The sequence below is a fragment of the Lissotriton vulgaris genome, chromosome 1_1, assembly GCF_964263255.1.
Source record: "Lissotriton vulgaris chromosome 1_1, aLisVul1.2, whole genome shotgun sequence".
Taxonomy (NCBI): Eukaryota; Metazoa; Chordata; class Amphibia; order Caudata; family Salamandridae; genus Lissotriton; species Lissotriton vulgaris.
Genome location: NC_141685.1, coordinates 1,306,959,772 through 1,306,982,955, shown reverse-complemented (window position 1 = coordinate 1,306,982,955; position 23,184 = coordinate 1,306,959,772). Strand labels below are relative to the sequence as shown.

Genomic DNA, 23,184 nt, shown 5'->3' with positions numbered 1-23,184 from the left:
TTTTTAACATCTTCCCGAACTTCCTGATACTGAATCTCTTCTCTCAATGAATTTGAGATTTGTTTACAAAAATTAGACCTACATTTTCTGCCTAAAACCAGCACGGTACTCGAGCGTTATCACTTTGGTAGAAGAATGCAAAGATAAGAGGAATCAGTTGAGGACTATGTTTCTATTCTACGCAAGTTGGCTTCTACATGTAATTTTGGTCCAACATTAGATGAACGTCTTAGAGACCAATTCATGTTGGGATGTGCTCTTGACAAGACGAGAGAGGCACTTTGGCAAACGCATAATCCCTCACTACATTGTCCTGGCAACCTTCACCAGATTCCAGGCCTGGAATCTCTGGCTGACAAGAAGGAAGCCAGAGGACACCACAGCTTCCCTCTCTGGCAAATTAACATGTTTTAGCATTTGGCCATGAGATGGAATTTTACATCTCTTATATCGAAAATGCTCAATAAGGTTTTAATTAATTAGGCTCTGTTTGAGGTCATGGTATTTTCTCTTAGCTTTCCCACAACAAGGGGCATGGTTTAAGAATCTCATGTTTTGCCCTTGTGAAACTATGTCAAGTCAAAGCACATTGCACTTTTTTTTGTGTGCGCTTTATAAATCAGTGAGAGCGCTTTATAAATCAGTGAGAACGCTTTTTTAACTTCACCTCCAGCACTCACTCAGTTTTAATTCATTTCAGGAAGGTTTTAGATTTTTACAGCATTTTGACTCGCCAGAGATATGCCATGCTGTGATTAGTTTTATCAGAGGGTCACTTTCAATTGGATTGGGTTTAGGTTTTAGTTTTGGGTGATTACATTCTCATGGATATTTTCAACCCCACGTTCTTATATACTGAGATTCTAAATGTTTTTATTTGGCTGTTTTATTAAATGAACTGTGGGTGTAATATGTTTGTGATCTGAAATTGTATGGCTTTTTTAGCCAAATAAAGCTTTATGACTGACTGGGTGAAGCAGTACATACACTGAATGATAGATGCCACTTAGACATTCCAGCAAGTTATCGTAAAGAATCCGAAAGCTAGTAATGGCATTGATAATAAATTAGTTAACAGCACAGCCTGAAGACACTGGGTGGGTTTTGCTGGACCATAAGAGTTAGGAGTACTTTAACCACAGGAAGGTGGTCTTATTTATTTATTTGAGTTTTACATAGCGCTGGCTAGACCCGGAGGTATCAGAGTACTTTACATGAGGGCAGTTACATCAGTTACAAGTTGCACAATGTTACACAAGATACATCAGTTACAAGTTACATCAGTTGGTTAGGAAGTGAGGAAAAGTAAAGGGGGTAATGTAAAAGGGTAACGAGGAGGGAGATACGGTGGAGAAATGAAGGAAAAGTCTGCCCAATGTCCGGCTGGTTAGGTTGACGGCCAAGTCGGAAGTCCACAGCCCATCTCCTCTATAGCTATCAAGGTATCTCCACCAGGAATCGGACAAAAAGCTAAGTCTCCACGGCCGGTGGCAAGATTCACAGGTTCGATGTCATGGTGGGTGAGTCAGATGGGGGGTGGAGGGTGGGGGAAATGAGCGAGGTCTGGTCGAAGTCCCCTAAAGGTGCTGAAGTATTCATACCCTCAGTGCGGTATGGCCGTCACCCACGGCTATTCATCTCTCCTGCTGACCTGAAACTGAGTACTTCCCGGTACCACAGTCATCCAGACATTACCACCCGGCATCGGCAGTGCTGAACTGGTTGGAAACTTGAAGTGTTGATGGAAAGTCACCCAATTTGTGGTAAAAGATAAAGGATGACCTGATATCAACATTACATCAAAAACAGACGGACATATCCCTGATTGAAAATGTATCCCAGATTGGTCTTCATCAATTCACTCTTGACATGATCAATGTACTCCCATTTACTGAGGTTGTTTGGGTTGAAAATGTTTGCAGATACACAAGCTTTGTAGATTGATATGCAAACTGAATATGTATTACACCATGGGCCAGATGTAGGTAATACATATTTACCGACTCTTAAATACCAAATTTTACCGATTCGGTATTTAAGAGTCGGTAAATAGGAAGGGGGCAGATGTAGGTAATTCTAATTTAAGAATTACCGAATCTGTATGATTCGGTATTTACCGATTCGGTAAATACCAAATCGGTATTGCCCATTAATTCCTATGGGCCATGAAGCCCATAGGAATCAATCGGAAATACCGATTTGGTATTTACCGAATCGGTAAATACCGAATCCTGCAAGGGTGCAGGGGGTGTCACTTTGACACCCTCTAGCACCCCAAGTACAGGCTTGTGTGCCATGTGGCACACATACATGCCCTAAGGGCATGTCTGTGTGTCACATGGCACAGGTGTACATGCACAGAAGTGCATGTACACCTGAATTCGGTATTTTACCACCCAATTGGATTGGGTGGTAAAATACCAAATTCTGAAGGCCTGTAGCACTGTAAACAGTGCTACCTACATCTGGGTTTTACCGAATCGGTAAAATTACCGATTCAGTATTTTACAGAATCGGTAAATTTACCGAATCGGTAAATTTACAGATTCTGTAAAATCAGGGCCCCTACATCTCAAAACCCAATTACCGGTCGGTAACGGCCGAAATCGGCTGTTACCGACCGGTAATTGGCGACCTACATCTGGCCCCATGTTAGGTATAGTTAAAACACAGTTAACAGCCAGACTCCAGATCTTTTTCACTGGAAATCGCAGCTAATAACACATACTCTTTCTTTAACATGATCTGTGATCTTGATGATTGATACAGAAAGTATTGTGGTCTCACCCTCAGTTTGCAAATAAGTGGCCACACAGAGACACTCAAGTGCATGGCTTCTTACTGATATGCAACACCACATTTGCGATTCAGTGTGCACTAAACACACAAGATTCCACACTGCTAACACCCTGGAAATAAAGTACACTCTGCAGAGATTTTAAACGAAAATGTTTCTCACCGATAGTCTAAAAGGAAGAAACAGTTACACCAGTGTAGCATGCAAAAGTTCTTTTCACATCACATCAACACCGTCAAGAGAGAAATTCCCACTTTAACTTTTTCCTCCCTGCAACTGCATGCTTCCGGCCTGATAACTGGCCAACTCACAGTTTCTTTTAATGTTGCCAGAATAAAAAAAACTAACTGATGCAATACTGTCTAATATTTTGTTGAGCAGAAGAAGATGCAACATCTTTCTTAAACTAGACTGCACAAAAGAGGCAGCTCAATAATGCAAGTGAGTCTTAGCAGGTTCTCCTCATCCCATGCGAAGAGACACCAATGTGGAGGATGGGTATTGCCGGAAGGCCTATCGATAATAAGCCAACTTTCTAAGGCCCATGCAAAACAACTGTCTTCCTGTCTTCTCTGGGAGTTACCTGATCCAACAACCTTCATAATACCCACCTTCCACAAGAACTACATTCTATTAGTCACTCCAGAGAGAAATCCAGAGGCAGCTTAAAGCATCCGCCATCCACAAAAAACACTTACTCGTGATACCACATATATTCAGATATTTTGTAACGCTCATTTACACTAAATCAATCTATATTAACCGTCTCCAACAATAACTAAATCCTTAAAAGGTTCTAATTACAGCTCACCTTTAATTTGTCAAATAATGAGCCAAAAACTCTATTCTCGACTGCACCAGGGGGGGGACACTTCACAGGAGCAGGCATTCGTGCTACGCATGCGAATGCACAACCTACAGTCTACTCTCTCTTGGAGCTCTAAGAGGGAGTAACTCTGCATTCGTATCATGAATCAGCCTCCCACTATGGTATAGTTAGAGTACAGCCTGACTGACCTTGTCTTGCATCACGAAATGGCACTCCTAAAATACAAATATTTTATAAAGTATAACCACTGAATACCTTCATGAATATACCTTCATAAGTATGAATAAAATACTTCAGTGAAAAGCAACTTCAAGTCTTTGGAAAACTTTATTGATTAAAATTTGCTGGTGAATCCAGCACACTTAAAATCAGTGCCCTTTGTGACACTAGCACCGTTCAGTGCTAGTGCTTTCCTCAGTTCATAGCATATACTCCAATGCAGGGAGTAAACGAAGGAGCACGATTCACACCTTTAGCCTAAGGATTACCACTTAGCTGTGCACGGCTATCATTTAAATCACTCCTAAAATACGTCAATGAGGGCCTACCTAACACCAATGTGGCATTGAGACATAACTGCCCGGCTGATTTCTCAGCATGTTGCCACTGTACTTTTTTCACACTATAATCTTTTTTTAGGTTGCTATTTTTGCACATGCCTGTATAAGACTGTATATTACAGCATATGTGGATTAGTACACTTCTACTAGGATTTCTCAACTTTACATGAGGAAAATGTTGATAACCTTTGGTAACAATCTTTCTGGTGGGTGCTCTTATCTACCCACAGATTTCTCATTTGTTGAATATCCACAGAAGCAAGACTGGATTCTGAAACATTTCCATAGCACTCCAATGCCAGTACGAGTCACTGGCTCCATCTCAGAGGCAGAAATGATGCCTCAGTGATGTCACTGGAGCAATTTAGTGCCCACCCCGACACACTGATGTCAGTTACCCATCCGCTTTTGTTGTGCACTTAAAGGTATAGACAAGAAAATAACATTATGTGTGGCATTGCAATAATCTAAAATGGAACCTTATTAAACAAGCCCATGGCCATGCTTCAGAATGGGGAGGCTCGTCAGATAGGTAAGGAATCTGAAGGTAGACCAGCAGAAAGACTGATACCTTCTTTTCTGATGGATACTTCAACTTGCAGATCCCGCACATGCTAAATAGCTTCCAAAGCAGTACCCCATCAGATGGTGTGGATAGGTCCTAAGTATTGTCAGACAAGGATATCCTGATGCCCCGAGCATGCGAAAAAGCCATCCCTTGTCACCTTTGAATCTAGACAACAATATTTAGTGAAGGTGGGAAGGAAAGTTCATGTCGCCGCCCCACAAATGTCCGCCAGCGTGATACCGATGGTAAAAGAGGCATAAGACGTTGCCCAGGTGGAATAAGCCCAAATTCCCACTGGTGGTTCCTTCTGTGCAAAGACGTAGCACATGTTGATGCACAGAATTATCCAACTGGATAAAGTCCTTTTCTAGACTACTTTGTCCTCCGTGTTGCCCGTGTATCCCACAATGATCTGGTTGCTTGACCTGTTCTCCAGGTACGGTTGAGTTAATAGCTGAATGCTCATCTAGGGTCCAGCCAGTGTAATCTTTCCCCCTACTTGTTGGAGGAGGTGGAGAGTAAAAGGTTAGAAGAGTAATGGATTGCCCCAGATGGAAAGGGGTCCCCACCTTGAGAAGGAAACTAGGAAAGTCAGTTTAGTTAGGACAGCAAGATCATCCAGAAAGAAGCATGTATAGGCATCATACTCAGTGCTTGCAAGTAGCTGACAAGCTTCCCCAATGTGATGCCGACAAGAAAACATTTTAAATGACAATAAATATCGCTGAAAACTGCAAAAGGATTCCAATTGAGTGCACATCTATACCAAGTTAAGAACTGGGCAAGAAAAAGTAGTTGATAGAAACATGTTTATCAGTCCCTTAAGAAACATCATCTCTATTGGTGATCTGAAGAGGGATGGCTTATCTGGAAGGCAGAGAAAACACGTGCTGAAGTGGAAAGCTCAAACTCAGTCGACATGAGCTACTGGAAAGGGCAGAACTTAATACAATAGGCTTAACGTGAGAAGCAAAGAGGTCCCCCTGAGAGTGCTCCACAGGGCAAAGATGTTATACCACCTGTGGATGGAGACATCAATCAAGGAGAGCTAAATGATGCCAACCAAAGCTGTCGGATCTGGTGTTCAAAGAGCGAGACAGATAGTTGGCAACTACTCAAATCCTATGCTGGTGCGCCCATCTCTAGACATTTTATAAGTACCAAAGAAGCTCCAGAAGGAATCATATATGGAAAAATAAAAAATAAATGCACGAAGGTTGGTATCCAATGACTCCAACCAAGTACAGTGAAATAATCATAATACATAAAGAGTACAGCAATGTAGTCAAGTGTGAACAGTGTCAGGTTATAGACAAATATCGGGGGTTTATCTTGACACGTTTTTTAAATACTGAATAGCATCAGGACTGTACATGTACACAGGGTCAGAACAATCACATTCACTGATGAATGTCACAGAGTTATTATTTTGATAGTCTATACATACATAAGTGGCGTAAATCAGTATATTTCCACTCGACAAGGGAAAACGTGTCCATTAAACTCCTCTTATTTACAATGAAGAGGACAATGTAAGATGAGTCCAAGCCAAAGTGGAATAGTTGTCGACATTTTGGTCTCAAAGTCATCAGTATGTGACATCATCCCAAGACTATAAGACATACTGTAATAACTGCCAACCCTTGATATCAAAGAATCAAACAAAGAAAGAAATATCAAAAAGTAGTCTGCTGGTGATAAGTCCTGCCATTTATTGTTGAATGTTGCATTTCCAGTGGACCTTTGCTTTAGTCTAAATCTATATTTGGTTGGAATTGTTCTGGTTTACTGTTAAGAATTTCTGTTTCTCGACGGACTCATACTTTGAGTACCGCTTACCAAGGCTTTTTGATTTTGTTTTTCTTTGCTTAATTCTTGGAGCACCAGCCAAAATGTTCAGTTCAAGCAGGCTGATGAACTGAACATGCTCTTCTGGAGGTTAGAGGCCTCCAATTTCTAGTTCTTCCAAATGAGCACCCTCCCCAAGAGTGGATGCATCCGTCACAAAAGTAGCCATGGCTGGTTGCGGATAAAAGGACATAGCTTAAAACAGGTGCTCCTCCAGGAAACACTATTTAGATATGCTGCATTGTCTTGGGACATCACAATGTTTCCCGCCAGATCTCCCCCGTGTTGGAACCACATCCTGCAGTGGCAACATGTGTCAGTATGTGTATGTGAATAGTAGGATTGAGGAAGCCAGCAGACCCAACAGGCAAAGAAGCATCAGGACCAGATCCTGAGCATCCTCCAAAAGCTTTGGAATCATAGGGTAGGCATAGAGCAATGTTGTATTAACTATTGCCCCTGTGACCAGGAGGCAATGAGAGGGCTTTCGATGAGGCATGTACATTCATTTAAAAAGCTACATCGAAAAGCAGGGAAATTGTTGCCTGCAGGTGCTGACACTCCATCTATGGCGTACCAGCTCTGAGCATTCAGTCATCCAGGTATAAGTATAGGGAAATCTCAGACCTCCTGAGATGGATCACAATCTATGTCATAACTTTATGAACCCCTGAGGTGCTAATGTTAGACCAAATGGGAGGACCGCAAACTGGTAGTGAGTGAACCCTACCGCAAAGTGCGGGTACCTCCTGTGTCACCACAGGAACGGTATATGGAAATATGCGTCCTTCAAGTTAAAGGATACCATCATTCTTCAACTTGCAGAGCCAAAAGTACCTGAGCTAGGAACAGCATCTTGAACATTTCCTTGTGAAGGCCAAGGAAGCACGGAGAGTAGCATCACTCCTCAAGTTCTTTTTCTTGGCTCCTTCCTGCAGCAAGACTGCCACCTCCTACTGGAGGATCTGCAGATGATTCTCTGACTGAAGGGACTGAAAGCACTAAAGGAGGGAAGATGGTAGGGTATACCCCTTTCTACAAATGTTAGACCCAATGTTGTGACGTTGTAGCCTTGCAGGTCTGTAGAAAGAGAAATACCCATTCACCAACTGGCCGCAAATGCTCTTTGATCTTTGGTGAGATAAAACGGTTTCCAAGTGGTGCTATCGAAAAGAAGGAAGTGGGGTGCTGGGCATAGTGACCTTTTTCGATGTGCCTCCGTACCGGTGCAGTGGTTGGTTGGGCTCTTGCTGCATCTGGATCAGATAAAAATCCTTTTTAAAATCCACAAACCTTCCATAACCTCCTATAGTCCGGGCCAAGATAGGAAGCCAAGTGAGCACATCAAAGCCCTACCCACTCTAAACCTATCTAACCGGAGAGTCCCATTGAATGGCATGTCTCATGAGACTCAGCAGAACTTCCCTGGAAAATCCAGTGGGTCACAGTAAGGTACACTTTCTCAGGGTTACAGATGACCCCCTATCTCTGACGATGGATTCTACTATATTCAAGCCAGCCACATAAATGTGGCCAGAGGCATCTAGCCACCCCTCTGATGAAGAGGATGCAGGTTGAAGCATCTCAGTCAAAATGTTAGCCTTGGTCTCCACCATTGGCAGAGAAAGCTTCTGCCACTTTCCTAATTACTGCATGAAAGGAAATCACCCATGGAGGGGTGGTTCAATGGGCACTCCAGTCCATTTCTGGTGACATATCCAGACCACTGACGTTCTGTAATCCCAAATAACTGCAGTGTCTGAAGTTGAAAGGGGGCAAAGGTTTGGTGCCTCACTGCTATCATCATTGTCGTGGGTGATGGGGACAGGCATCTGAACAGGATCTGAGGCAGACCCAAAATATTTCTGCATAGTCTGCTAGCAGTGCTACTTTGGCACAGACTCTGAATAAAATGATTATTTGTGCCTGTACTCTACTTACCTCTGGGTTTCCTTCTAAGAGCTAAGAAGTATCGCCTTTATCTCTGGGAGATTTTGTGGAGGGTCTGGCACCGAATCCAGCATTGGAGTCGGTGTAGGCAGCCATCAACGCCAAAGAAGATCCTGGAATCTGTATGAAGCCAGACTGCACTAGAAGCATCCATTGTGGGCATTGTAGTAAAGGAAGATCAGGAGTCCACTTGATAGGTTAAGATCCTTTATTCAGGTTCCTTCCAGGTTAGACAGATAGATTACTTTATAATGTAGATAGATAAGAAAACCCCACCAGGAGCTCGCTGTTGGTAGCTCAGCCTCAGGTGACCAACTGCCACAACAGGGAATAGAGAGGTACAACCAGCTAGAGAGATACTCTGGCATTCTATGATGTCATAGGTATTGTAGTATTGTCTAGCCAGAGAGGAACAGTGAAGATAGTGTTTACTACATATCCTCTCTCTTTATAGAGTAATATCAGAACAAAGGAATAATCAGTAACAATACCTCGTATGTCTCAAACAGCAAGGAAGTACACATTTTAGAACAACGAAAAGTAGTAGTATACAATAAAAGATGACTTTAACATGAGGTATTGTTATTCGAGAAAAGAACAAAGATTCAGCATTATGACATCAGAATTATGACATAATACACCACATCCCCTCTCCTTAACAAAAGAGCGAGGTTTTGAGACAAACCAAGACAACCCTCAACACAACCCTTGATGAAGAAATGTCAACACTTAATGTATGACAAGAATGTAACACGAATCTTACCTAAATGAAGCCCTGGCCAGTAGCAACAAGAAGGTAGACTCAGATAAAACATAGTGTAAACACAATCTTTATCAATAACAGGAGACTTTGAACCTGAGAAGGGTACTCTGCAGGACAGCATGGTTACACTGCAGGACAGCATGGGCATTGACTACCCAAAAAAAAAACAAAGTTTCCCCTGGATAGGGTACACCGCAGAGCAGACTAAATATCTCTGGGAACAAAGGCATGGAATAGCCTTTAATACTTATTAAACATATTATGAGCATTGACTACTCAGAAAAAAACCACATAACATCCCCTGAAAAGGGTACTCCACAGAGCAGACTAAATATCTCTGGGAAAAAGGGGCATGGACTAGCCATAAATACTTATGGAACCTACTATGGGTGTTGACTACCCATCAACATCCCCAAACAACCAACCATGGCAAGGACAACTACAGACACTAACATCCCTATGAGAGGGTAAAGCATAGAGTAAAGACTATAACCCTGGGACTGCTCACACCAAAAACGCCACCCTTAACCAAAATGGGGCATAGACTACCCACACAGACCACTTCCCCTATGTAGGGTACACCACAGGATAATACCTGGGAACAAAAATGGGGCATGGACTACCCACACAGACCACTACCACAGAAAACACATAGAAATGGCATTGACTACCCACTCAAACACACAACCTCCCCTAAGTAGGGTACACCGCAGGACTAAATTCCTGGGAACAAATGGGGCATGGACTACCACCAAACATATGACGCAAACTCAAGAAACATTAGGGCACTGACTACCCATACACACACCACCAAGCACACATTTAACAAATCTTAAAAATATGGATGAGAATTGACTACTCAGCAACATCCAACCAGGACATGACCAAACACACCATACAGAATTTAAACTAGAGCAAAAGAAGTTTGCGACACACCATACCAGACCACCACAGAATAAAACTACATTGAAAAGTGTGCAATGATAAATTAGCTGCAAGAAACAAATAAATAACACTTGCTCCGGTGAGCGACCTCTCACCCGGGGTCATTATACTCTGCTCTCTGCAGACGCTGTGGACACATGTCAGCCAAGAAGAACGTGAAGAAGTCCAAGAGTAAAGTCCCTTCGACTCCGTTGCCGCACACCTCCCTTAAACACAACATCATGGTCAGTACCACGAAGAGAAAGCAGAGATTTCCCACGTATACACAGGTGTGTATATCACCGGAGGAAAAAAACAAACGCGCTGAAACGAGTCTTGAAAAGCTATTCAAATTCCAAGGTAGAGAACAGCTGTGGTCATAGTTTTGAAGCAGCAGCAGACTATCAAAACGCTCACGCACGGATCGGTTACCCTTCTCGAGTAGTAGTAGTGTAGTCATGACAACCAAAAATGGCTTCTCGTGCGTTGCGCGCTGACGCGTGTATGAAAGCTGCCAGGAGACTGGTGAAAAGAACTCACGCGTCAGAGAAGGAGAGAAGCGCTGTAATTGGCTGTGGGCTGAAGCGTCACGAAGCAGTTCACCAACACCCTCTGTACGTTCCAGTACGTCATCAGAAGAAAGGAGGAGACAGCCACGAAGAGACTGGAGAAGAGCGAGATTCTCCAACGGAAACACAGGGTGACAGTTGAAGCACTCGTAACAGGGTAAGCTACAGAGAAACTAGAATAAAGTCACCTGTGAATCTTGGCACGATCTTTACTGCGCACAGCAAATCAGTCTCTCAGCATCACAGTAATCATGTAAAATCGCGCACAAAACTTGTCTCTGTCTAATGATGTTGTTGGATTAACGGCTCGACTTGTAACACTTCCTCCACGTAATTACGCTTGCCCAGACACACAGTAGACCAACTGGAACAGTTCACTCACTTGACTTGAGATGCAGAAAGAGCTTGCGCTTGCGAGAGTAACAAATCGGCACAACAGTTCCTCTGAGAGAGATAAAAACGTTCACAGCATTTGTGACAAAAACTGTCAAACCTCCTCACATATAAATTGCCAGCTTCTGTCAACGCTTGACACTTCCCAGACTGAATGAAGGCCAAATAGAAAAACAACGTAGACCTCAGGGAAGAGTTAACTTTTCCAACAGAAGCAAGGTGACAGCAGGCAAGACAAAAAGAAACGCCCAGGTGGCAGGCTCAACAGGTAACACGCACCCAGATTGCAGGCTGTCCAGAAGGTGGAACGGACACTGGTGGGGTTGGCTGGGGCATTACCTTTGGGTTTCAATTTGAGTTTGAGAGTAGACAAAGTCTTTAGTTCCTTATCCTTGAGTTCCTTAGTTGTCCTTTCCTTAGAGCACGCAGAGGTTCATCCTTCTTAAGAAACGTCGCCAAACTGTAGTAAAGGAAGATCAGGAGTCCACTTGATAGGTTAAGATCCTTTATTCAGGTTCCTTCCAGGTTAGACAGATAGATTACTTTATAATGTAGATAGATAAGAAAACCCCACCAGGAGCTCGCTGTTGGTAGCTCAGCCTCAGGTGACCAACTGCCACAACAGGGAATAGAGAGGTACAACCAGCTAGAGAGATACTCTGGCATTCTATGATGTCATAGGTATTGTAGTATTGTCTAGCCAGAGAGGAACAGTGAAGATAGTGTTTACTACAGGCATGCCCTAGGGTCCGACAATGAGGAGGACAGGCCCACCTGCATGAAACCATACAGAACCACAATCGGACCTCTAGGGCTCCAATGGTACACGCATGGGTGAAAGCCTTCTGCCTGAAAAATGCCATCAAACTCCCACAAGCTCCTGCTCCGAGGATGAGTAAGTAAAGGTGATGAACACCTTGACTTGGACCGACATTGAGGGTAATCATCGTCATGCTTCCTTCTCTTCTTGTGTTTTTTCTTCTGGTCCTTGGAAGACTTTGCCAGGAAACGAAGAGTATGACTTCAATGGAGATCCTGACTTTGAACTCAAACGGCATTGAACCTGATGGTTGTTATGGGCGCAGGTCATGAAAAGACTGATGTTCTAGGCAGTGGCACTTTCCCTCATGTTGCACTGAAAAAATATTAAGCAAATCTGAAGAAAAAATCTGCAAAAATCGATGGGGAAAAACTCTGGTTGTGAATCAAAGAGCGCAGAAAAAAGAGAAATGACGTTAGTGCACTGGGTTTGACGCTATATGTCCACAATTATATCACTGTGGCATTGTTTCTAGTACCGAGACAGAGCCAGTGCCCCCACTGGAGAGGGAGAGCTATGAAAAAGTTCCAGATCCAGTCTTGCACCTGGGAATAGTCAACGGATGAGGAATGTGCGGGGAGAGTGTTCATCAGAACAGTATGTTTAGTCTTTGTCTACTGGCTAACTTATTACTTCATAACCACATTTGGCAGAAGAGGAAGGGGGTTTACAATGTCATCTTAATATATTTATGTTGCCCTCTATGCCAGGGACCACTGTTTTGATGGAGTATTAAAAAATTCACGAGCCTTGATGATGACGAGTGTTTCTGAGAACTCAGGTATATGAAGAAGATGTTTGTAATTCCCTTTTCTTTTATTGTTGTACAGAAAACCTTCTGGGGGCTGGTGACACCACGTTCCTGGTCATGCCGCATATAATACCTGGAGTCTTTCAATGAACCAGATGCTGCCTTCGCTCCTACAGAGAAAAAACTGACCAACTTGCCTTGTAGGAACTACACCACAGTCAAGAAGATTCTAGATAGCAGAAACACATGCTAGTAACAATCACATAGATTGTAACTTACTGGCAAATATCTCAAGAACCCGAACCGTAACCTGGAGTGGCAGGGCTACACTGTTTCAAAGGCAAACCAAGGTTCTGAAAAGACACAAACTAGAACCCGAAGTCAGAATCAATACGAGCAAGAGGACTGGGATTTGGAAACTTTTCAGAACAGAAGTTTTCGAGAGTGTAAAAAATTGGCCCTGGTTTAATGATATTCAAGTACAACCTACCCCTCACACCTTACTTCCAGAATATGAAAATCTGTCTGGACACTTTTCTATAATAAAAACGGAAGGCTGTAGGGGATGTTAACAGTCCGGCACTGACTGGGTCTGGCTGCTTTCTATTGCAGTCTAGAAGCGTTCAAATGGTCAGAAAAGCAAAAAAGTATAATAAAGCTGTAACACATGGATTTCTAGCAATGGTTTAATGTGTGTGGGATGCAGTGAAATGGGTAACAAGAACTGGAAAAATGCAAGACATTGTAGACTGAACAATATGTTGGTTTTGCAACTAAAGACTGTGTTGGTGAACTGTATCTCTATATTGCCCTAGTATTACTTGCGCACATGCTCCGTGGGACCTATGCAGCACCTAGCAATAAGCCTGAAGCTATTTCTCCGGTTTCCATCAGTGTGTATAGGGCAGTATCCATATTTACCACTAGTGCCCCAGGCCTATGATCCTACTACCATTACACTCTAATTGGATAACTCAGTTACTCCCTTGCAGCACATGACCCTCCAGAAACAACAAAAGCAAGTAGTTAAGGTGGTAATGGATAGAACATCGCCGACAGCATAACCACATTAAATAGCATATTATATAGCCAATGTTTGAGCAAAGCCATTGCTTTATGCAAATAGGTAACAGGGACAAACAGGACGGGGGATAAAAACAAAAACACAAAAGTCTTAGCACCTTTTGGCTTGAGCAATGACCTCAAGCCCCATGTTGTTCTTTGCATAAAAGGCATATCTTTTAAGAAGGGATTCTACTGTAAAATGTCTAGCCTACTTGGAAAGTTGGGGGTCGCGGATAGCATTTATGGATTCTCAGGTTATTGAACCTCTATTCCAACTAGTCAATTGGGAAGAGATGTGAAACAGTGGGCAGTAATTTATTAGTTGGCTATAATATGTCTACACACTACCCCATTTACCCTAATTTTTGGTGACCCTGGCACAGGCCCAGCAACTCACTGGATTTGAGCATGAGTTTTTGTGCTTCCAACTAAAACAGGAAAAACAGTAACCAAGAAGTACTAGTGAAACTGGAACAAGGAACCCATATGAGAACGGAAAATGGTGCCAAAATTCAGTTAATTCGGAGACTTGTGCCAATTGGATAATGTGATATGACAGTTGAGGGGCAGAGCAATGGGAAGTCACACAGGGTTTGGGATCAGACTGATCTTTTAGTCAATGTAGAGTGAATTGGGCAGTGGAAACTAATCTAATACTTTCCTCCAGCAGCCCCAAACTTCAGGAGCCTGTATGTCAGACGTGCTGAGTACCAGTACAGGTTTTTGATGGTGAGAGTAACCAGGAATATGGAGATACACACTCAACGAATAGGGGCTGGTAATTGAAATTCCGGGTGAGGAACCAAATACAAATTTAAATGTTTAACAGTTGGATTGTTACAGGGTAGGGAGAGGGAACAGTCCCAGAAACTGAGTGACTGTCTGTAGTCAATGCGACACTTCCGTAAGTTATGGTGGTTAAGATAGATAAAGCTGTATATATTTAGAGCGCATGTCAGACGTAGTACCTGAAAGGTCCGGGATGATGAAGAGAGGCCATCTGAGAATGTGCCTCTACAAATTCTCAGACCCTGTTTGGAGGCCCATAGGGCAGAAAGGGATAATTTCACATTTCCCACCCAAATCGTCTTTAAATGAAGCCAAGCAAGATGCCTTAATGACCCACTGCCCATCTGCACATAAAGGGCCATCAGTGAATTCCCCATCATCCATCTGCACAGAAAGTGACATCACTGGCTTTCCCATCATCCATCTACACAGGAAGTGACATAACTGGATTTCCTATCTTCCATCTGCACAGGTAGTGCCATCACAGGGTTCCGACCAAAACGTTTTTAAAAAACAGAAGCCAAGCAAGAGGACTTCATTTCCCATTGCCCATCTGCACAGGAAGTGACATCACTGGATTTCTTATCATCCATCTTTCATTTCATTTAATCTTTATTTCGGCTATTTTTAGCCATAAAAGATACATTTTAACACAACACATTATACATATAAATTGCCGATCAATTTGAAGCAAAAACTGTACATTTCAGACAGTAAGACTTACATTATACTTAATAATTACACAATCGTTTGGAAGCAGAAAAAAAACAAAACAACATCCCCGTTAAAAAGGCATAAAAATGAAATTAAATATACTAACAGCTTCCATCTCTAACGCATCTGGAAAACAACCTAGCCTATATCAGATATGCACATTTAAATTATCTATAGATCTAAGGCCATGATTTTACGTGCGTACCCAACATTCAAAAGGAATCTGCTAAGACAAAACACAATAAGGCGTCTAGTGTCAGTCTTAACGATCCTATATGCTTCCTGATATGCACGAATGCCTAAGGCTTTACACAAAGGTTTGATCCATTTTTTCCTAGCATGTTCATAGGCAGTACAAAAGAACAATATGTGAATATCATCTTCTTTTAAATTTAAATCACAACATGTACAATTTGTATTTTTTGATTGACCTGAGGTCTTATCCCATTTAGCTAGTACTACTTTTGTTTTCAATATACCATATCTGAATTTTAAGTACAGGCTTTTTGCTAAGGCTGGTTGTATCTCATTTAAAAATTCCTCGAACAGTGGAACATTCTTAAAATCAAGAAAACTACGAGTAATGGACCCACAAGGAAGATTATTTTGGTGATGGTGTGTTATATAAAACCAGAATCGATTCTTAACCTCAGTCTTACTTCTTTGCGTCAAGCTTGCTGGCTCATCCCAATAATGAGCAAGGCCTATTCGATGCAACCAATGATTAACGTGATTAAGCCATGAGATTGTATTATAATCGTCCAGACTCCTGACTTCTATAATTCCTTGTCTGTAATCTGTGAGTTCTGGAGTACTCCAGATTCTGACCCAAAACAACAGTGGCCTAAGTAATGCGATATGATCCGTTCTTTTCATGTTTAAATCCAAAAACAAGGGTACAAGGGGTGTACGTCTGGGCATCTTCAACAACCTTCTAAAAAAATTATTTTCGCATTTCATAAAGATGTTACCTGCTTTTATACCCCAGATTTCTGCTCCATACAAAGCACCAGACTGCGCCTTGAATTTGTAAACTTCTAGTGCTTGTGATATGGATTTACTTAAACTGGCCCCATGGCGCTTTAGGATTGGTAGAGAGCTCTGATTATATATGGTTTTGCTCTTTTCAATTTGTGTACTCCATGAGGTTTTTGAATCTAGGGTAACACCCAAATACGAAAAATTTGTAACCAAATCAAGTCTTTGATTATTTAGAAAAAATTGTCCCTTAAAAGTTTTATGTGGATTTATAGACATACATTTGGTTTTTTTCGCATTTATTTCAAGACCTTTAGAATCACAATAGGATTTAAAAGTGTTCAATAGAGTTTGTAGGCCCATGGGCGTTTGCGAGATCAGGATAGTATCATCCGCAAATAACAGGGATGGGACCCTCACACCGTTTAGTTTAGGTGAGTCATTACCACACCTATCTAAAATTTCTGGGATGTCGTTGACAAATAAAGAAAAAAGTGTAGGGGCCAACACACATCCTTGACGAACCCCGCGTCTGATAGGTATGGGTTCTGTTAATTCCCCTTTTGGGCCCCAGCGCACTCTAGCAAAATTATTGTCATGTAATCTAACTAACTGCTGGAGTATACATATGGGTAAACCCATAGCAAATAAACAATCCCACAAACGATCCCGCAAAACTAAATCAAAGGCTGCCCTAAGATCAACAAACGCTACATAAATATGTCCTTTTAACAAAGAAACATATTTCCAACAAATGCAACAAAACCTAAAAACCTGATCAATCGTACTTATCTTACGTCTAAAACCTGCTTGAAACTTGGTAAGAATCTCATTCTCATCAATCCATGTTTCCATTCGATTTAAAAGATGCCTAGAGAAAATTTTTTGCAAAATGTCTAAAAGGCAGATGGGACGGTAATTAGAAGGATCTTGTCGATCCCCCTTTTTGAAAACTAATATAATTTCTGCTCCCCGCCAACTGTGTGGTAATTTCCCTCCGGCAACTATAGCGTTAAAAAGCTTGTTTATGTATGCCGCCCAAATGCTGGTCTCATGTTTATATAAATCCCCTGGTATTTTATCTAAACCGGGGGCTTTCCCGTTTTTCACAGCATTTAATGCTAACTCAGTTTCCTCGAGGCTAAACTCTGCAATATTAGTTGACGTTTCCAACCATGGTCTATTTACAACCTCTGGTCTATTTACAACCTCTGCACTTTCAGGGGCTTTGTACAAATTGGTGAAATGATCAACCCAACTTTGCTCATTAATAAACACGTCATCCGGTGTTCTTCCTCCTATATTCTCATTAGCTACAAGTTGCCAAAAACCCACATTATCCTTGAGTTTAACAGCTAAAAGCATCTTCTCCCAACATTCCTCGTCCCATGCAGTTCTTGCCATTCGCTGCACTCTCTTATACTCTTGTCTTAAGGTCCTAATACTATTTATTGAGTTACTCTTTATTGCCTCTAGGAGTTTACTCTTACAATTGCGGCATTCTTTATTATACCATTGCTTCGTACCATAGGAACTGGTTTTATTCAACCTTTGTTTGTGCGGCATTTTCGTCACAATAGGTACCAAGGCACCGAAAAAATCAATATGTAGGTTTATAAAAACCTCACCCTCTACCGGTTGGTGTAAGTGTTTATCAAAAGTATCTGCAAAGAGTAAATAAATACTGGATAATGCCTCCTTATTACTTAGTAGATTAGCCCATTTGAGTGATCTCCTATTATTACTTATTAATGGACCAGTATTAATTGGATTATCCATAGTATTTTGCGACACAGTAAACCTAGAGCTAGGAACTAGGCTATTATGCATTGACAAACGCAGTGGTCGATGGTCACTCTCACATCTATGGTCGATTTCGAAATCCAATAAAAGCTTCCAGATGTCAAAAGAGACCAAAATGTAATCAATCCGACTTTGATAGTTATTTTTTACAAAAGTTGGTGCTTTCGGAGAGTCGGATGAAAAACGACCATTACAAGCCCTCAGGCCGTGTACTGCTACCAATCTCGTAATCTGAGTAGCTAATGTAGTACAACTCACCCCCTCTATATATGATAATGGGGGAATATTATTAGCTCCATCCTCCTCTGAGAAAACATCACCAAAACCTATAATCGGTTCGAAATTACAATTAAAATCACCACATACAATTATACCAGTAGGTGCCTCTACGATTTCAGTAAGAAGTTTATCCAATTTGTTGAAAATTTCAGATTCCTTTGCTAACCCACAGGGGCGATTATAAACATTACACAACACAATACACTTTCCGTCATTCAACTTAACTAAAAGACCCAGTATATCAGGAGAATCTGTAGTTAGTTGCGTTATTTTTACCTCCAGGGAGACACTAATCCAGATAGTAAGCCCCCCCGATGGTCTCCCCCTGACTGATGGAATTGCCGCAATATTGTAGGTCCTGTAACCCATCCTATGTGGTGTTTCAAGAGACCAAGTCTCTTGGAGCAGGCAAAAATCACAAGAATCTATATATTTGGCCCAATCGGGATCAGAGAGGTTTTTAGCCAAACCAGCTATATTCCATGATATTAAAATTATATTTTCAAGTGTAGTTGGTCCTATCCCTCCCGATACTGGTTTTACCCCTACAGGAGAGAACCCCTGATTCATGGCCACATTGTTGCAAGCCCCCAATATAGACCCTGCCACAAATGGAAATAAGTTACCAGTTGACTGCCCTGATTTCAAAACACCTCCAGTTGCCAAAACTCCTTCCATATGGTTTAACCTAGAAGGTATCGGGGCTTGGGTCGATGACTCGTCAACAGGGATGGGTGTTGATAGCAAATCATAACCTATGTTACGTATAACAGATACTAGAGGGTTAGAATGGATAACACCTATGCTCTCCGGCAAGGAATATAATAGTTTCTGTCCCTTTTTACACCCACCCTCAGTGACCACTGTTGGAACGGTGTGGCCAGCAATTTGCTGGTCGTTCAGTGATCTTCAATCGCAATCATCTAGCCCAGAGAAGATATCATATCTGTTTACTGTTTCCAAAGGTGTAAAGGGTCTCAGATGTTCCATCCTCCTATTCGAATTACTAGTAGACCTAGATGGTACCTTATTCCACCCAAAGGGGTCTACAACTGGATGATATTGTCGAGGTTCTAATGAGAACCCAGAGTTGATTGGAAATAAGGGGGGAACAATCTGGTTGGGAATCTGGGCACCAGTGTGGTTGGGGGGAAAGACCAGGGACCTAGGATAAAAATAAGTCAGGGGGCGTGGTATAATAGAATTACCACCTCCACCCTGCGGCCAATTCAAAATGTAGGTTACTGCTCGGGGATCTCGAAAGTTAATCACTACCAGATCACCATCCGTGTCCTTAACCCTGCTACCCAACCAAGGGAGTCGTCTGACATGCACTATGTCACCAACAATGTCATGTGATAGTGGTCTATATTGTGATAACCAGTGCATGATCTTATTTTTTAGTTGGAAATATCCCTCCATCTTATTGTTTGGTAAGGTAGGTACCCCCATCAAAACAACTACATACGGGGCCGCTTCTGGGGGCAATTCTACTTGGGGAATTCTACGGGATGGTGGCTTGGTATGTCTAGTTGGATCCCCTTTTGGTTGTTTAGAAGCCCCCATTGGTGGTTTTACAGGTCCTGTCTGGGCTATATTTGCTGGTTTAGGAACTGTACTAGTAGTCGGTTTGGATGGTGGAACTATTTGATTCGTAGTAATAATTGAGGCTGTCGGTTGGTCAGAATTTTTTAAGACACTAGGAGTACATGTAGACACCATAACTGGTGGTTTCAAAACCCCGCTCCCCACAGCCTCATTTGAACCATGACGATTATTAACTGCCATCTCAATTACTTCAAGTTTTTTCTCCACCCTCCTCAATCTCTCAATAATAGGTAAAATAAAGGATCTAATCAAATGTTCCATACTATCGAGTGAGGCTACAGGAGGATTATCCGCTTGAAGAATATTAACCATTTCAACTATTGGAACAGCAACATTCTCCACCTGAACAACTGTAGGAGAAAGAGGCATGCTAATCTGAGAGGACCTATTAGGTTGTTCAGCAAGGGGACTTTTAGCAATGTTATTAATGACTTTGTTAGATTTTCCAAAGTCCAAATGACTAATTTTTGGCTTTTGCAGAACCCCCCCCTTCCTTCTTTTTTTAGCAGGCGGTGGCCCATGGCTTTTAGCCTGCACAGTTTTCCTCTGTTTACTTGCAACGGCTTGCTTTGGTCTTGTCAATGGCCGCGTACAGAGGTTAATTTCAGGCAATACAGTTATAGATGGTGAAATTTGTGATACATATTGTCCAGTTTGATCCATGGGAGTAGGGGTAGAGTCACGCAGCAATAACGGAAAGCTTTCCAAACAAAAGGGATCTTGGGTGGATAAAGTCCCCTCTGAAATAATCTGCAGGTCTTTAAGTGGAGAAGTGGCAGGGGTTGTGTTCTTCAAACCTTCAATAGAGCGACGCCGCTCAGCTCTACGAACTGCCAGCATTTTCTCCTTGTCTTGATCCACAAGAGCCTTCGTAAAATAGCTATCTAATGGACCATTAAGTGTAGTCCCTACCTTCTCATGCAGCATTTTCCCCGGACTTAAAGCCATCGGAATAAACAGAAAAAACAAAAATGACACGAAACCAGATTAAAGGGACTGGGCCCGGCCCGGCCTCTCTCGGTCTCTGAGGGCCTCAGAGGGCCCGCCCTTTGCCCGGGCTTCGCCTGGGCGTCCCGCACGCGTCCCGCTACTCGTTGGGACGTCAAATATGTACGGAGAGTAGGAGGAGTAGGGGGCGGGAAGAGACTCCAGGTGCGCTGAGTTGCTATGCGCTGAACCCTGGGTCTCGCAGTCCCGGCCCCTGTGCTGTGTCCGAGCAAACAAACCAAGTTATTCACCTCACGGGCTGCTGGCTCCCAAAACGGCAGAGATGCAGTGATCCTTTCCGAGTGTCCACGAAATGAGCTGCGAGCGGCGCCCGCGAAGCGGGGGCCGCGAGCTGTTGTAGGCGCTGTAGATGGGAGGAGCAGGGGGCGGGAAGAGACTCCAGGTGCGCTGAGTTGCTATGCGCTGAACCCTGGGTCTCGCAGTCCCGGCCCCTGTGCTGTGTCCGAGCAAACAAACCAAGTTATTCACCTCACGGGCTGCTGGCTCCCAAAACGGCAGAGATGCAGTGATCCTTTCCGAGTGTCCACGAAATGAGCTGCGAGCGGCGCCCGCGAAGCGGGGGCCGCGAGCTGTTGTAGGCGCTGTAGATGGGAGGAGCAGGGGGCGGGAAGAGACTCCAGGTGCGCTGAGTTGCTATGCGCTGAACCCTGGGTCTCGCAGTCCCGGCCCCTGTGCTGTGTCCGAGCAAACAAACCAAGTTATTCACCTCACGGGCTGCTGGCTCCCAAAACGGCAGAGATGCAGTGATCCTTTCCGAGTGTCCACGAAATGAGCTGCGATCATCCATCTGAACAGGAAGTGACATCACTGATTTCCCACCAAAACCATCTGCCCTGCACTCCTCCCTCCTCCCAGGACCTATTTAATGGTGGCAAAGCAGATGCACAGTGGTAAAGCACTTCAGGATGTGTCTATTTTGTACCAGAAGCACACCAAAGGCAAGTCAGTCTGTGTCTGTCCATGCCAGGACTGCACCCAGTGGCAGGAACACTGGTTCTCGTCCTTCCAGCGCAGCTCTATACTCTTAACCGCAGTCACAGCACTGCTGCCACACCACACAACACATAAGGAGTGTTCACTTGCACCTCCTGCAAGTTCTCATGTACTCTCCCACTCTCTGAACCAGGCAGTTTCTTCACCAACAGCACCCAGCACCCCATTCAATCACACAAACAACCCACCTGCTCACAAAGACCAACCACCACACAAACAAGACACCACACTTGTATGCATGCTCCTCAACACCAGCTCACCAAACATGCTACGGAGATATGGAACCTACTGCACGACTATGCTGCGGATATGCTTTGTCTCATGGAAACATGGCACAACCCAACCTTGTCACTGGACTTCTCTACAGCCATCCGTACTGGCTATAAGATCATTAGGCAAGACAGTCAGCACAAACCCACAGGTGGAGTCACCATTATATTTAGAGATACCATCAGCTGCATCACCTCAATGGATACCACCACCAGCTACATGAAACACCTCAATTTCAAGATAGGCATCATAGGCATCTTCTCCGTTGAGAGGAGCCCTGTATACAGACCACCAAGACCCCTCACCAATTTCGCCAGCGACATCATGAACTTGGTTGTACTCTCATTATCCAGCCAGCACCATCATCCTCCTCAGAGACCTTAAATTTCACCTAGAAGACCAAACAAATCCAAACGCTACGGTCCTTCTAGAAAATTTCAGAAAATGTGGCTCACCCAGCAAGTTACCAAACCAAGCAATGCTGCTGGACAGCTATTGGACCCAGATATCTCTTCAATCAACAACTTCACAATCACAACCCAGCAACTATGACCTGGACAGATCACAAGATCAAAAAACGGGGGAGGCAGAGGGATATGCTAGGTCCACTCTCCTGTTCTAATTGTATACCTACAAAATCCGAAATCTCGGATGAAGAACCTAGCAGGGAAAATTATTTTCGCTCAGTTTGAGAAGGAAAATCTGGCAAAAAAAGAAAAATGTCCTTTCTTGAGTCCCCACACTCACCAGGGTTTCTCCACGGTGACATGTTTCATCATAGGGGCCATCCCAACTCGCTGCGGGTTGAGGTGTGCTACGACTTGCGGAATTACGTAGGAGCTCTGTTTGTGAGCAACTATGTGTGGTGCAGTGGAGTATATGGAGTGAGTTAAAAATATCTAACT

General features: G+C 43.1%; 1 protein-coding gene across 1 annotated transcript in view; it reads left to right on the top strand.

Annotated features, from left to right (window-relative positions):
* The window catches only part of SOAT2 (sterol O-acyltransferase 2), a 461,869-nt gene extending 448,425 nt beyond the window's left edge, over window positions 1–13,444 (top strand). The window contains exon 15 of the mRNA XM_086965618.1: window positions 12,852–13,444. Coding sequence (XP_086821744.1) covers window positions 12,852–12,902 — 51 coding nt within the window. The 3' untranslated portion in view covers window positions 12,903–13,444. The remainder of the gene's footprint in view (window positions 1–12,851) is intronic.
* Window positions 13,445–23,184: the final 9,740 nt, after the last annotated feature.